The 16,352-nt window shown below is 36.5% G+C and overlaps 1 protein-coding gene across 8 annotated transcripts in view; it reads left to right on the top strand.

Moving 5' to 3' along the window:
- The window catches only part of FRY (FRY microtubule binding protein), a 557,210-nt gene that overhangs the window by 368,319 nt on the left and 172,539 nt on the right, over positions 1 to 16,352 (top strand). For 7 of the 8 annotated variants that reach the window (XM_054577105.1, XM_054577100.1, XM_054577098.1 and 4 more), the window contains 7 exons: positions 933 to 1,192; positions 1,504 to 1,693; positions 2,287 to 2,411; positions 4,485 to 4,542; positions 5,429 to 5,520; positions 5,798 to 5,970; positions 14,748 to 14,908. In XM_054577105.1, the coding sequence (XP_054433080.1) occupies positions 933 to 1,192; positions 1,504 to 1,693; positions 2,287 to 2,411; positions 4,485 to 4,542; positions 5,429 to 5,520; positions 5,798 to 5,970; positions 14,748 to 14,908 (1,059 nt within the window). The remainder of the gene's footprint in view (positions 1 to 932; positions 1,193 to 1,503; positions 1,694 to 2,286; positions 2,412 to 4,484; positions 4,543 to 5,428; positions 5,521 to 5,797; positions 5,971 to 14,747; positions 14,909 to 16,352) is intronic. The other variant, XM_054577099.1, reaches the window with a different exon arrangement.

Below are 16,352 nucleotides of genomic sequence, written 5' to 3'. Positions count from 1 at the left end.
CTGCTCTGTGCCAGGTGTTCTTATGTCCCTTACCTCTTGTAATTCATGTAAAGGTCCAGTGAGAGCAGCACTGTAATCTCTAAATCATAAATGAAGTACTTGGGGTTGTCTGGTGGTTTTCCCAGGTCACAGGCTTTGCACAGAGTCTGGGCTGGAATTTCTTCTGGCCCATTAGCCATTGAGGCCACTGGTGGAGCACTCTGACCCATGAGAACTCCTAGACCCACTAGTGAAAATGAATCACTTTAAATACCTAACAAACATGAAGGCAGTTTTCTCTCCTGGCACAACAGCTGCATCATTTGAAACTTGGCCTTCTTTGAAATTTGATATTCTGGACTTAAAAGAAAGTGAAATATAAGAACTTCTGTGATAGATCTTTCAAAATGTTTAGAATGTGTTCTTTTGACTTGATATCATAGGGCAAGAAAAAATAGGTATCTGACCTTAAAAATCATCCATAAAAGGCCCTTCATAGAAGGTACTGCATTCAGCCATCTCCCTAAGTCAACATCATGGCTTAAAATATAAATATATAATCTAATTATAGGGAATTAAAAGCACATTTATGAATCTCAGAGATTAATAACTTTTCAGAATTTTGAAATGGTAAATCTATGGTCAAGTTTAATTAACTAATGTCATATATTTGTTCAAAAGCTATTTAGTGAGTAGCATCTGTGTACCACTGCACAACTTTGTGTGACATTAGAGCTACATGAAGTACAACCCCTGTCCTTAACCTCTGCACTTTGGGGGCTTGTCACCTAGCCTGGGAAGCAGTGATGGCTTTAAACAAAGGTCCAATGTGGTAGGGGTGAGAGGAGGTTTCAGTTGCAGCATGGCCCATTGCAGAGGTGGTCAGGTAAAGCCATAATGAGGACCTGGAATTTACAGTGTGTTGTTGACTCATTGCCTACTTGCACCTGTAGGCTACCTTACCACTGACGCATAACGTAGATCTTCAATGGTTGGTGGAGTGGAACGCGGTCCTGGTCAACAGCCATTACGATGTGAAGAGTCCATCCCACGTCTGGATATTTGCTCAGTCTGTCAAAGACCCCTGGGTCCTCTGCTTGTTCAGTTTCCTGCGGCAGGAGAACTTGCCCAAGCACTGCCCCACAGCCCTCAGCTACGCCTGGCCCTATGCCTTCACTCGGCTCCAGTCGGTTATGCCTCTGGTGGACCCCAAGTAAGGGATCTATGTGCTTCCCTCTGTTTTGCTTCTCACCATTTGTTCTCTTACATTTTTATTTCATACCAGAGATTAGGATAATTGTTTTTTCCTATAATAACCAATGTGATTGTCTGAGTATAGAATCTTGGACCTTACTGGTGAAAAGGTTCTGGAAGTTCCATTCAGCTTCCCACCCAGTAGTGACCTTCCCTATCCAGGCAATCCTTGACAGATTGCTTTTCATCTATATTTGAGCACTTTGTAGGATCTTTACTCAGTAAGTGATAATTAAAGTCCAGAACTTGTTTTTAACTCCATATTTCTAGTAGTCCAATTAATGCCAAGAAAACCAGCACTGCCAGCAGTGGAGACAACTGTGTTACCTTGTGGAGAAATTACCTGATTCTTTGCTTCGGAGTTGCAAAGCCCAGTATCATGAGCCCAGGACACTTAAGAGCTTCGACTCCAGAAATAATGGCCACCACGCCTGATGGTACAGTGAGCTACGATAACAAGGTGACGTGACATGCTTCAGAAGAATTATTCTGTAAGGTTTTTTTTAGCTTGTTTGTCTAGAGTTCACAGTGCACATTGCACTGTGCCTGCCACCTGGAGTATATGGGATCAGATTTTCACCCTGCATGTTTCTAAATTCCACTGAGTGTTTATGTGAACAGTTCATTATTCCTCCCTGGCAAGTGGGCAACTGAAGATAAAGAAAAGTGAGTAAACTTTCTTAAGACTACAGTGAGTTGTGTTTATAAGTGCACTGAGGTCTGGTTCATGTCCTACATACCATATGTCCATCACTCCTCACCTTTAAACAATGCCTTGATTAACTTACTGTATTAAAGATAAGTCTTATAGATTTAATTTGCTTACTTATGAGAGACTATTATAAAGAATTCTTTAGAATTTGTGTCCCAGATGGGAAATGCATTCACTGTGCTGTATTAAAATGCATGGATTGTGTTATTTTTTCCTGCAATGATGGCAGTGTCTTGGGAAGTGGTTCAGAACTTTGAAAGTGTTGTAATGGAATCACCATTTGATTAAAGGAGCATCCTTTATCATGTGACCTCTTTTTCACTTTAATCAACTTGTTTCAGGCCACAGGCACCCCATCGGTGGGAGTTCTGTTAAAGCAGTTGGTGCCTTTGATGAGACTAGAGGGCATTGAGATCACAGAGTCCTTAGTTTTAGGATTTGGAAGAACAAATTCCCTGGTTTTCAGGTACAGTAGTTTTAATAAGTTGTTGTAAATTTATATGTGCTGCTACTGTCATGGTTCCTGTTTGTAGCACAGGTCTGAGTTGCTGATGTGCTTGCTGTTTCTAGTGTCCACTGCCTGAGGTGCATGAAACAAGCACTGCTCCCAGCTGGCTCACGTTTCACTTTTTGTAACTGCAACTTTGACTTTACCTCTCAGATTTTGTCTCACTTGCAAGCTTTGTTTTCAATAACTGTAAAAACAGTTCAGTGTCAACACCCAGTTAACTAGACTGTCCAGAGGCTTTAACATCACTGTAAAGAGTATCTGCTTATCTGCTATTTCTACAGCCAGCTCTCAAAGGTTAAGCCTTGGCAGAACTGACTTCGGGGTGACCTGTTACACTAGTGGATCTTTCTATAAAATGCTCTATCTGCCTTAATAGAACCATCATATCTCACTTTTTGTATTCCTTACTCATTTCACACATTTAATTAAATAACCATGCCATCTGAGGAATTGTCAAGGCCTTTTGAAAGAGCAATCATAAAACAGTTGAGCTGCCTCTGATGACTTTAGCTAAGCAGGAAAGCCTACAAGGAAAAATAAAATCTTACAGTTGTCATTCAAATACAAAAGGGAAAGCTCCAAGCATCTGTGAGGAACTTTATTTGAAAAATGAAGATTAATGAAACACTGTAGAGGCAACCGAAAAAAATTAGTTACATTATTTATGCAGAGAGTCAGATTTTATCCTTAGGAAAAGTAATGTTGAGTTCTGATTACTTGAGTGCCAGTTAACCAGAGTTTTACTACTTATTTATTAGTTAAGACAAAGCATCATGTAGAAATACTACAAGTAGATGACAAAAACAATTCCTGGAATTTCCAAACATTCTTTCCCAAAGAACCTGAGGCTTTTTTGCATATCTCTTGCTCTCAGTTTCTTCGACGAAAGTAACTTATGCAACTTACTAGTACATAGATCTGGGCCTCAGTTCCCTCCCCTGTAAAATTGTTATAATCAATGAAAATGAAGTGTATCTCTCTAACAAAATAAAGAAAAATTAATATAGTTACAGAATCTGTCTTATAGATTTATTAAGAGGATTAAATAGAAAAATGCACATAGTTAATATTTGATAAGTATTTGCTTTTAGATAGGAATCTATTAATATTTCTGTCTTTGATGAAAAAAATTCCAGCATCTATATATTGGAAAAATCTGGAATGGAACACGGGCTTTTTATATCTCAGTGCAGAATCCAACAGAGTTTACCTTCCTGTCCTTGGATTTCCCTGGAGGGTGATTTCTAATAGCACAAAATATTCTACCAGAAAATACAATGTTTTTAGACATGAAGCAGACTATGGACAAAATACCTACCAACAGGCTAGATCTCATAATTTTGTTTTGGACATAATGGGGACTAGTGAGGTATATACATGTAATACAAAATCTATATTGATATTACCAAACTTTTATTTTTACTACACAAGAGAAAAGGTTTTGATGACAACCTTACTACTATAGTACTTGCCATATTTGCATTTGTCATATACTCCAAATAAAGTAATTTATCTCTGCAATTCCAAAAATACTTCTTTTTAGAATCAACTGTCAATCATTCCCCTGAGCACACATCCCAAAGGTAGTGCTGTGGTCATTGTGCCTATCTCTTGTACCCTAATTAGATTGAACATTTCTGTGCAGAAACTCAGTTTCCTTTGTCTTCAGGTCCACAATGTAGTAAAGTGCTTTTAATTTAGGAAGTTTCTGCAAAATATTATTAATTGTTCAGACAGGGTTTTTTGTTCAGATAGAGGTCTCCAGAACATTAAATCAAAATCAAGCCAACAAATATATTGAGCTAAAATTATATACATAGCACTGGAATTAATACCAATAATACAAAAGTATAGGCCAGTACTTACTCTCAGTTCACCATGTGATCAGGAAATGGAAAGGCCAGGGGAGATTTTGATGTCAGAAGCAAAGGGGAAAGAGCAAATGATTTAGGATTGAATGGATATGCTTGGTGACAAGTTTGGTGTCAACAATAGTGAATTTTAAATGCTTACCTTTTTCCCTTGTAGAGAATTGGTAGAAGAACTTCATCCATTAATGAAAGAAGCTCTGGAACGAAGACCAGAGGTAAGATTTTGAATTTAAATCATTAAGGTACTTGATTTATTTGGACAATGGTGTAAAATTAAATCACACCCATGGTTTCCCCTAAAGAATACAAACACCTCAACATGCATTTAACATTGAATCTTCAGATTTTAGATTTTTTAATTTTCATTATATTTCAATCTTTGAATATCTAGTATGATTCCTACTTTAAAAGATTTTATTGTTCTAAATTTGTGAAAGCAAAACAACTTAAATAGTTCTCTTATATTAAGATATTACATTATTTTGCAGGAGGTTTGAGTTGATTGAATTTTGGTTTTTAATTTGCTTATTTTTTACAAGGAGTTGGTGGATGGTCAAGAATATTATTTGTTTTGTCTGGCATGTGAAGCATTTTCCTCACCATTATCTTCCCCGAACTAAGCTCTGAAAAGGATAAAGTTATAATGTAGCAAGATAAAAAAATGAAATGTAAGCGAAGACAAAAAAGGAGCTCCCCATAGAGTAGATATCAGCAGTAACACAAATTGAGCAGTTTGAGTGAGATCATGTGAGCTCCGTGCTCAGAATTGGTGGGAACATGAGTGGCCACTCCTCCTTTCCACTTGATTCAGATGCTCCAGTCTTTCCACAGACATTTGAGCACCGATGAATTGAGGCTTATTCTGAACATTTCCACCTTAAAAATATTTATTGACACCACTGCCCTCCCATGATCTTTCTCTTACTCCTATAATAGCAAATGTTGTCTCTAAGGATTAAGAAGAAAGAAAAATACATACTGTCTTTTATCTTTAGAACATTGAAAAGGACTGGGTTATGCCTTTCTTCAAAAAAGTTTCCTAAAACAAAGATCCTGTTTTCTTGCCCATGTCTATAAGTGCTATACCCTTTTTCTGCACAGAACAAGAAACGCCGAGAACGGCGGGACTTGTTAAGACTGCAGTTACTTCGAATTTTTGAACTTCTGGCTGATGCTGGTGTAATAAGTGACAGGTAGGGTGAAAATCCCCCCAAGTTGATCTCTGCTCACCACACTGGTCTACTCTTGTCTTTTGAAATTTTCTGTCTTTTTAAAAAATATATTACTTCTAACTTTTACTCAGAAAAAGTCCAAAAAGCTTGGGTTTTTTTCTTATTCTATTTATATTTCTTATAGGTCAAAAACAAATGTAGTGTGTCACTTCTGACAGTGAATCTTATTTTCCATGAAACATGTAGCACTTTGACATGAAGACTGGGCATCTAAAAGATTCATTTTCCTTTATTCCAGTACAAATGGAGCCTTAGAACGGGATACTTTAGCTCTTGGAGCTTTGTTCTTAGAATATGTGGACCTGACCCGTATGCTGCTAGAAGCTGAAAATGATAAAGAAGTTGAAATTCTTAAAGATATCCGGGCACATTTTAGTGCTATGGTTGCCAACTTGATTCAGTGTGTTCCAGGTACAGTGATGCATCACTTCAGGTTATTATAATTGAAAAATGATTTGTTCCTCAGGGCTGTGCTTTCCACTGATCCACCCAGCCTGTGTACAATAAGGGGGAGAGACTGTCCACTTGTCTTGAATAATTGGAAATGTAGAGGAGGACACATTGTAGTAACTCAGCACATAGTTGGAAAGGGAATAGTAGAAGTTAAATTTGACTTTGTATTTGTGATTATTTCTATTCTTCATTTTGGTTCCCATGTGAAAATGAATGTATGTGATTTCCACAGGAAAGAGGGGATTCAGAGGGAACATTTACAACTGCTTCATTTTTTTTTCATTCTTGCGCTAATCTGTGAACATGTTTTAAATTCCAGGTTTTTTTAATTTTTTATTCTTAAATCATGTTTTTTCTATTACAGTTGACTCAATTTTCCCCCTTTGCCCTCCTCTACCCATCCCACCCTGATGCCCTCTCCCAAGTCAATTCCCACTCTGTTATCCATGTCCATGGGTCATTCATACATGTTCTTTGTCTAGTCCCTACCCCTTCTTTCCACCATTGTCCTCCTTCTCCATCCCCTCTGATCACTTTCAGTCTTCTCCATGTTTCCTGCCTGTGGTTTATTTTGTTTGTTAGTTTATTTTGTTGAATAGATTCCACTTAGAGGTGAGATCATCTGGTATTTGTCTTTCACTGACTGGCTAATTTCACTTAGCATAATATTCTCCAGTTCCATCCATGTTGTCACAAAAGGTAGGAGTTCCTTATTTTTTTAATGTAGATTTTATTTATTAATTAATTTTTAACATAAAAATCCATTATAAAATATTAAAAAATTTAAATCCAGTATAGAGTCTCAGCAATTAAAACATGACACCTGCACAGAAATAATCAAGTAGATCAATGAAGTAAAATGAGTATTCTAGAAACAAATGTATATATCTAACTGTAATATATAATTAAACTGACATTTCAAATCAATGGGGAAAATAAGGCTTATTCAACAAATCAGGTGCATGGACCACTATTACTTGAAATAAAACAAATATAGAACGCTATTTCACACATTATACAAGAGATATTCAGGTGACTTAAAAATCAATATATACAATCTAAGGAGTTTTCAGAGAATTTTCAAAATAATATTTTCCTTACCCTGAAGAAACATATTCAAGCCCAGAAGCTATAAAGTAAAATATTGACAATATGACTTATTAAACATACAGTAATATACCTATTAAAAAAGTTAAAGGACAAGTAAGAGAATAGGAAAATATTTGCAAAACATATGAAAAAGGGTTAATAGCTTTTTTATAGGGAAAAAAATTCTACAAACCTTTAATCAAAAAAATGGATAAAGAATACCAAAAAGTGAGAATCAAGATGACAGAGGAGTGAGTGGAAGTCACACTGACCTCTTTCCTGGGCCACTCTGGAATTACAACTAAATTGTGGAGAAATCACCTGGAACAAGCAACTAAACAATAGCTAGAGGAGCCTTATAACCTTGGACAGACAGAAGAATCAGCTTTAGCACAACCTAACTGGTAAGGGGTTCGGTAGAGACTCAAGAAGGCTGGAAGGGCACCCACTGGCAGGGCACCCACAGGCGGGGCACCCACCAGAAGGATATTGAAATGGCCAGTTAGATCTCCCTAAGAAGAGCGGGGTCTAAACATAAGCAGGGATCTCCAGCCTACAGCACCAGAGCCCAAAGAGTACACAGATAACAGACAGCTGTGAAAAGCGGCAGGGTTGCTTTCTGGCAGTCATGGGCGGATAGAGACACAAAGAGCCATCTAAAGGGCCGATGCATAAATTTTTGTTTGCAGCCACTTACCCTGGTCTCCGGCAAAGGTGGGGGCAGAGTGGGCTAGAAACGCCTGAGGATGGACTCGAGTCAGAGGCTTTGGGGAGAGAACTGAGAGAGTAGCTGATGGGATCCCGGTGCTGACTCATTCCCCATACAGCAGTAGCCATCTTTCTCAGGAAGACCACTGCCCTGAGCCACAACAGATGAGAGGATGCAATACCCCCACTCCCAAGAGGGACTTGGCCCTGGCCTAGTAGTGCTAAAGCTGACTGCTGAGTACAGTGTGGCAAGCACAGACAGTAGATCCTTGGCTAAAGGGAGCACAGAGTGGTCTAGAGACACTTGAGGAGAGACTGGAGACAGAGGCATTGGGGAGAGAACAGAGAGGGTAGCCAGTGGGATCCTGGTGCTGACTCCGCTTCTGTATGGCACCAGCCATCCTGCTAAGGCAGACCACTCCCCTGAACGGAAGCATCATGAGAGGACCCAATAACCCCTCCTCCAGGAGGGACTCCACCCCGCCCTGAGCTGCCTAAGGCACCCTGCTGAGTGCAGAGTGAATAGATTAACAGCTGGAGGAGACAGCCACAAACAGTAGATTACTGGAAGTCTCAAACAGACTGCCTAAGGTCAGAAATGGTCAACATCTGACATCACCAAGGGCAGATCCAGAAAGAAAAAACAGCAGTCTCCTACCATAGAAGTTCACACCACAAAGTCAGGAAATCAAGACAGATCAATTGAAGAAGCAGAAGCATAAAAGAAGACTCTCACAAATAATGGGAAGACACCCCCTGGTCGAAAGGGAAAGGAGGAATCCCCAGAAAGAGAACTAAATGAAATAGAGGCAAGTAAACTATCAGATATTTAGTTCAAAACAAATGTCCTGAGGAAGCTCAATGAGCTCAGTGAGCTCAAGGAGAATTACCAAAAACTGCAGGGGAACTATGATGAACTTACTGCAAACTATATCAGCTTGAAAAAGGACATTAGAAACTATCAACAAGAGGCAAGAGGAAATGAAAAATACAATTTCTGAATGAGAGAATGCAGTAGAAGGAATGCAAAGCAGGCTAGATGGAGCAGAGGATCGAATCAGCAATCTGGAGGATAAGGTAGAAAAGAGCTCCCAGAAAGAGCAAGAAAATGAAAAATGAATGGGAGAAGTTTTTATACAATGAGGATAATTTAAGGGTCCGTCTAGAAAACATTAAGGATACCAATATCCACATCGAGGTGTACCAGAAAAAGAGAGTGAGCAAAGCATCAGGAACCTATTTGAAGAAATAATGACTGAATACTTCCCTATCCTGGTGAAGGAAAAATGACAATCAAGTCCAGGAAGTTCAGAGAGTACCAAACAAGATGAACCCAACATAGGCACATCAAAGAAGCCCAAACCAAGCCGCATCATAAATAGCCCTGACTGGCATAGCTTAGTTGGTTGAGTGTCAACCTACAAAGTGAAAGTTTGCCGGTTTGATTCCCAATCAAAGTACATGCCTAGGTTGTGGGCCTGGTCCCCAGTTGGAGTGCATGCAAGAGGCAACTGATTGGTGTTTCTCTGTTACATGAATATTGCTCTCCCTCTATTTCTCTCTCTCTTCCCTTTCTCTATAAATAAATAAATATAATCTTTAGAAAAAGAAAAAAACATCATAATTAAAATGGCAAAGGTAAAAGACAAAGAATGAATCTTAAAAGCAGCAAGAGAAAGATAGTTACCTATAAGGGAGCTCCCATAAGACTGTAATCTGGTTTCTCAACAGAAACATTTCAGGCCAGAAGCGATTGCCATGAAGTAGTAAAAGTGATGAAAAGCAAGGACCTACAAATAAGACTACTTTACCCAGCAAGGCTATCATTTAAAAGTTAAGGAGAAATACTTTCCCAGACAAAAAAAAAAGAAAAGAAAGAAAAGCTGTAGGATTTTATTACCACAAAATCACCATTATAAGAAATGTTAAAGGATCTTCTTTAAGAAAAAAGAAGAAAAAGCAGAGGAACATAATTAAAAGAATAAAATGACAATAAATATGTCCCTATCAATAATCACTTTATTTTTAATTGATTAATTTTAGAGAGAGAGGAAGGAAGGTGGAGGGAGAGAGAGAAACATTGTTTTGTTGTTTCAGTTATTTGTGCAATCATTGGTTGATTCTTATATGTGCTCCGATCTGGGATTGAACCCTCAACCTTGGTATATTGAGACAACACTCTAATCAACAGAGCTATCTGGCCAGGGTGAACAATCACTTTAAATGTAAATGGCTTAAATGCTCTAATCAAAAGACATAAAGTAGCTTAATGGATAAGAAAATAAGACCACATATACACTGTCTTCAAGAGATCAACCTCAGAATGAAAGATACACACAAAATAAAAGTAAAGGGATGGAAAAAGATATTTTATGCAAATTGAAATGAAGAAGATGATAGAGAAGCACTACTTATATATGACAAAATGAACTGTAAAACCAAGGCTATAATAAGAGATAAAGAAGGACACTACATAATGACAAAGGGAACAATCCAACAAGAGGATATAACCCTTGTAAACATTTATGCACCCAACATAGGCACATCTAAATATATGAAGCTAATCTTGATGGACATAAATGAGAGAATTGACAGTAATACAGTCATAGTAGGGAACTTTAATACCCCAATGACATAAACAGATCGGCCTTAAATGACGCACTAAGAACAGATAGATTTAATTGATATCTTCAGAGCATTTTACCCTAGAGCAACAGAATATACATTCTTTTCAAATTCACATGGGACATTTTCTAGGATAGACTACATGTTAGAACACAAAACAAATTTCAATAAGGCTGAAATTATATCAAGTAACTTCTCTGATCATAAAGGTATGAAACTAGAAATCAGTCACATACACACAAAAAAAGAAAAACACACAAAGACATGGAGGCTAAATAGCATGTAACTCAATGATCAGTGGGTTAACAATGAGATCAAGAAAGAAGTCAGAAGACACCTTGAAACAAATGAAAACAAGAACACAGCAATTCAAAATCTATGGGACACAACAAAAGCATCCCTAAGAGAGAAATTCATAGCATTGCAGCCTACCTCAATAAACAAGAAAAAATTTCAATTAAAAAATCTAACTTTACACTTAAAGCAACTAGAAAAAGAACAACTGACAAAAGCCAAAGTGAGTAGAAGGAAGGAAATAATAAAAATTAGAGTGGAAATAAGTGACATAAAGACTAAAAAAAATTGCAGAAGATCAATGAAACCAAGAGTTCATTCTTTGAAAAGATAAAAAAGATTAACAAACTATTAATCAGACTCATGAAGAAGAAAAGAGAAAGGACCCAAATAAATAACATCACAAATAAAAGAGAAGTAACAAATGACTCCACAGAAATACAAGGGATTGTAAAAATAATAATAAAAAAAAAAGTTAAAACTATTTGCCAACAAATTGTATGACCTGAAAGAAATAAATAAATTCTTAAAAACATAAAATCTCCTGAAAGTGAATCAGAAAGAATGTGAATAGACAGATTATAAGTAGTGAAATTGAAGTAGTAATTTAAAAAAAAAAAACAAGCCTCCCAACAAACAAAAGTTTGGACAAGACGGCTTCATAGGAGAAATTTAAGAAACGTTCAAAGAAGAATTAACACCTATCCTTCCCAAAACTATTCCAAAAAATTCAAGACGAGGGATGACTCCCAAGCTCATTTTACAAGGCCAGCATTATCCTAATTCCAAAACTGGATAAAGACACTACAAAGAAAAAATTTTAGGTGAATAGCCCTAATGAACATAGGTGCTAAAATCCTCAACAAAATAGTTGCAAACAAGGTCCAGCAATACATTAAATAAATCATATGCCATTATTAAGTGGGATTTATTCCTGGGATGCAGGGTTGGTACAATATTTGCAAATCATTAATGTGATACAGCACAAAAATAAAAGAGAAAGAAAATCACTTGATCAAATCAATAGATGCAGAAAATGCATTTGGTAAAATCTAGCACCCATGTATGATAAAAACTATTAGTAAAGTGGGCATAGAGGGAACATATCTCAACATGATGATAAAGGTCATATTTGACAAACCCACCACCAACATCATATTCAACAGGCAAAAACTAAAACTGTTTCCCATAATATCAGGAACAAGACAAGGATGTCCACCTTCACCACTCTTATTCAACATAGCACTAGAATTCTTAGCCACAGCAATCAGACAAGAAGAAATAAAAGGAACCCAAATAGGAAAAGAAGTAAAACTGTCATTATTTGCAGATGACATGATACTGTACATAGAGAAACCTGTATATAAAAGATACTATATAGAGATTCCACCAGAAAACTACTAGAACTGATAGATAAATAAATTCAGCAAAGTAGCAGGACACAAAATAAATACCCAGATATCAGTTGCATTTCCATACACCGATTATTAACAATCTAAAAGAGAAACTAAGAAAACAATCCCATTTACGATTACATCAAAAAAATACATAGGAGTAAATTTAAGCAAGGATATAAAAGACTTGTATTCAGAAAATCATAAGACACGTGAAAAAATTAAAGAAGATACAAATAAGGGGAAGCATATGCCATGTTCATGCATAAGAATTAACATCATTAAAATATCCATACTACCTAAAGCAATCTACAAATTCAATGCAATTCCTATCAAGATACCAATGGTATATTTTACAGAACAAGGACAAATATTCCAAATATTTATATGGAACCACAAAAGACCCCCAACAGCTACAGCAGTCTTGAAAAAGATGAACAATGTTAGAACAATAACATCAACTGATATCAAACTATATTAAAAGTCCAAAGTAATTAAAGCAGCATGGTGCTAGCCTAAAAACAGAGATATAGATCAATGGAACAGAAGAAAGAACCCAGAAATAAACCCACGCTGTTGTGGTCAATTACTGTTTGACAAAGGAGGCAAGAACATACAATAAGGTAAAGACAGTCTATTCATTACATGGTGTTAGGAAAATTGGACAGATAGGTGCAAAAAATGAAACTAGACATCCTCTTACACCATACACAAGAACAAACTCAAAATGGATTAAAGACCTAAATGTTAGACTGAAATCATAAAAAAACCTCAAATAAAACATAGGCAGTAAAATCTTGGACATTTCTTGTAACAGTATTTTTTTCTGATATATCTCTTTGGGCAAGAGAAAAAAGAAAAATAAATAGGACTATATCAAACTAAACAGTTTTTGCAAATCAAAGGAAATAATCAACAAAATGAAAAGATAAACCACTGAATGGGAGAACATACTCACCAATGATACAACTGTAAGTGGTTAATATCCAAAATTTATAAAGAACTTATAAAACTCAGTATCAAAAAAAACAATCCAGTTAAAAATGGGCAAAAGGCTTAGATAGACACTTTTCCAAAGAGGACATACAGATGGCCAATAGACATATGAAAAGATGTTCAACATCAACATCACTAAACATCAGAAACACACAAACAAAATCATCAATGAGATATCACCTCACACCTGTCAGAATGGCTTCCATTAATAGATCAACAGAAAAGTGTTGGCAAGGATATAGAGAAAAAGGGTACTCTTGTGCACTGTTGGTAGGAATGCAGATTGGTATGGCCACTGTAAAAATCATTATGGAGTTACCTTAAAAAATGAAAAATGGAACTGCCTTATTATTACCCAGTGATTCTACTTCTGGGAATATATCTGAAGAAATCTGAAACACTGATTGGAAAGGATATATGCACCGCTATGTTCACTGCAGCATTATTTATAATAGCCAAGATTTGGAAGCAGCCCAAGTGCCCATCAGTAGATGTGTAGATAAAAAAGCTGTGATACATTTACACAATGGGATATATTTAATCAATAGAACACTACTTGGCCATAAGAAGGAAATCTTCACTTTTATGGACAGCATGGATGAAACTGGAGAGGCTTATCTTAATGGAATAAGCCTGTCAGAAAAAGACAAATACCATATGATTTCACTTAAGTGTGGAATCTAATGTACAAAATAAACTAACCAACAAAATAGAAACAGACTCATAGATATAGGGAACAAACTGACATCTGTCTGAGGGATGGGGTATGAGAGTTGGGTGAAAAAGGTGAAGAGATTAAGAAAAAAAAACAAAAACAAAACCTCATAGATACAGACAACAATTACCAAAGGGAAAGGTGACTGTAGAGAGGTAGGAGAGGATAAATGGGACATAAAAGATGATAGAAGGAGACTTGACTTGGGGCAGTGAATATGAAATACAATAATTAAATGTTGTATTATTAAATTGTACCCTTGAAACCTGTATAATTCTATTAACAAATGTCACCTAATAAATTCATTAATAAATAATTTTTAAAAAAGAAATAATTTCACCTAATACAAGCACAGAAAGTAAAAATACCTGGTCAGTTTGATGTAAAAATTAATGATTGTCATTAAAAGCTTTTGACATATTTACAAAAACTACAAGTGAACTGTTTCTACTTTTCATAACTTTGATGTTGTACCAATATTCCTCATTTTTGATAACTCAAAAATAAGATGCGAGTTGACCTCTTCAGTTAAAGTATGTTTGTTTTAAATTGTCTATACATTATACTTCACAGTTTTTCCTAATGACTGACAGCAGTCATGGGAACATTGTCTATTTAAGCAGCTGATTGGAAGCTGAAAGTTCTCTAGACTTTGATGAGAAAACAGTGTGAGTTGTCTTCTGTCTCCACTTCCCACTCTAAGAGAAGGTGCTAGTGACAGTAGCATGACAAAGAAGAGTGCACACTTAGAAAATTCTGCTTGACTTTTAAGCATGTTTTATTATCTTAAGGAAACTTGAGTTAGGAAATTAATCCTTTCCCCAAAACTTAAAACTCATGTGTAATAGCAACATGAATTGTATTCACTATATTTTTTACTGTTCTTAGATTCAACTCTATGTTTTTCTCTCTAGTTCACCACCGGAGATTTCTTTTCCCCCAGCAAAGCCTGAGGCACCATCTTTTCATCTTGTTCAGCCAGTGGGCAGGGCCCTTCAGCATTATGTTCACACCTCTGGATAGGTACAGTGACAGGAACCATCAGATAACAAGATACCAGTATTGTGCCTTAAAGGTATGTCACTTTTGCCTCATGATTACTTTTGTCAGATCCATAATGTCTTTTCTTAAACTGATAACCATTCCTTAAATTAGGTTAAAATAAATAATATGATATCATGTAATAAGTGCACATACAAAAAATCAAGTAAACACACACATAAATACACAAGCTAAACTTAAAAATTCCACAGTCTACACACATAAGCTTAGATTGATAGTTGTGTATAAATATGCAAATATTCCAGTTGGCCTTTTAATTTCTACATGCAAAATTTATCCAAGCTTCCACTTTAATCAGTGTTTCTTCTATATGAAAACCACATGTTTTTCCTTAAGGGGTAAACCCTTCAAATAGCTACCTTGCCAATAAACTTCCAACCTAAAAAAATCCATAGGTTTTAACAAGGTTTTATATATACAAGGTCTGTCCAGAAGGTATCTATGCATGTACTATGAAAAATAGAGACATTTATTGAAGAAGATACAAGATACAAGAAACATTGTACATAGGAAAATGATGCTTCAGTACCCTTCAAAGTAGACACCTTGGGACCTCACACAGTTCTCCAAGTTGCCATCAGCTGCCCCATTGTATTTTCCTGAATCTCATCAATGGTCTGAAATCTCTTCCTTTCAAAAGTGATTTTAGTTTTGGGAAAGGCTAGAAGTTGCAGGGTGCCAAATCTGGGCTGTAGCGGGGCGAAAGTCACCTGGGTGATTTGATGCTTCACAAAAAAACTGAAGATGTGATACATGAGTGAGCACGCTGTCGTGAAGCTGCCAAACATCAGTTGCCCATAGCTGCAGCCTTCTGAATCATTCACATAGTTTCTGCGAAGGAACATTCAAGCTTAATGCAGAATTTGATGGAGATTCATTGCTCTACTCATTCAGTCATTTTGAATACAATGGCCACACAGTATACATTCTCACTCAATGGCGTCTACCTCCCCCACTGACTAGTACTGTAAATTTTTCATTGTTCATGCATGTGCATTCCAGTCCTCTCTCCTTGGCTGCCAGGCTACATTGATGTCACACAAACCATTCTCATATATTAACACTGGCTGGATTTTTTTCCAGACAGACCTCATAGTATAGTCCCAAATTCAAAATCTGCCATTTCCCTCTTCAGTCTCCTATCCTAAAAGACTCCGAGAAACAAATTTCCACACAACTAGGATTGTTCAAAAATTTCAGAAGCATGATTCCTTTCAGTCCAATTTCCTTTAGAAAATTAACTGTATATTAGCTCTATCCCATAGACGTTCAGGTTGACCTTTGTCTTGATGGAGCTAATTCACACTATGGCCCTGAAAGTCATCTGGAAGTGCTAATTGCAGAGTTAATCAACATCTCCCCTTCTCACCTTCCATTGCGACCTTGCCGCTCAAAGGAACTAAAGTTTATATTTTTCATTTTCTTTATCTTTGATTAAGAATCACAATTATCTCCAT

Source organism: Pteronotus mesoamericanus, unplaced genomic scaffold (genome assembly GCF_021234165.1).
Source record: "Pteronotus mesoamericanus isolate MK-2021 breed Mesoamerican mustached bat unplaced genomic scaffold, CSHL_Meso_final contig_41, whole genome shotgun sequence".
Taxonomy (NCBI): domain Eukaryota; kingdom Metazoa; phylum Chordata; class Mammalia; order Chiroptera; family Mormoopidae; genus Pteronotus; species Pteronotus mesoamericanus.
The sequence above is the reverse complement of the archived record's forward strand: the minus strand, read 5'-3'. Positions and strand labels throughout refer to the sequence as shown.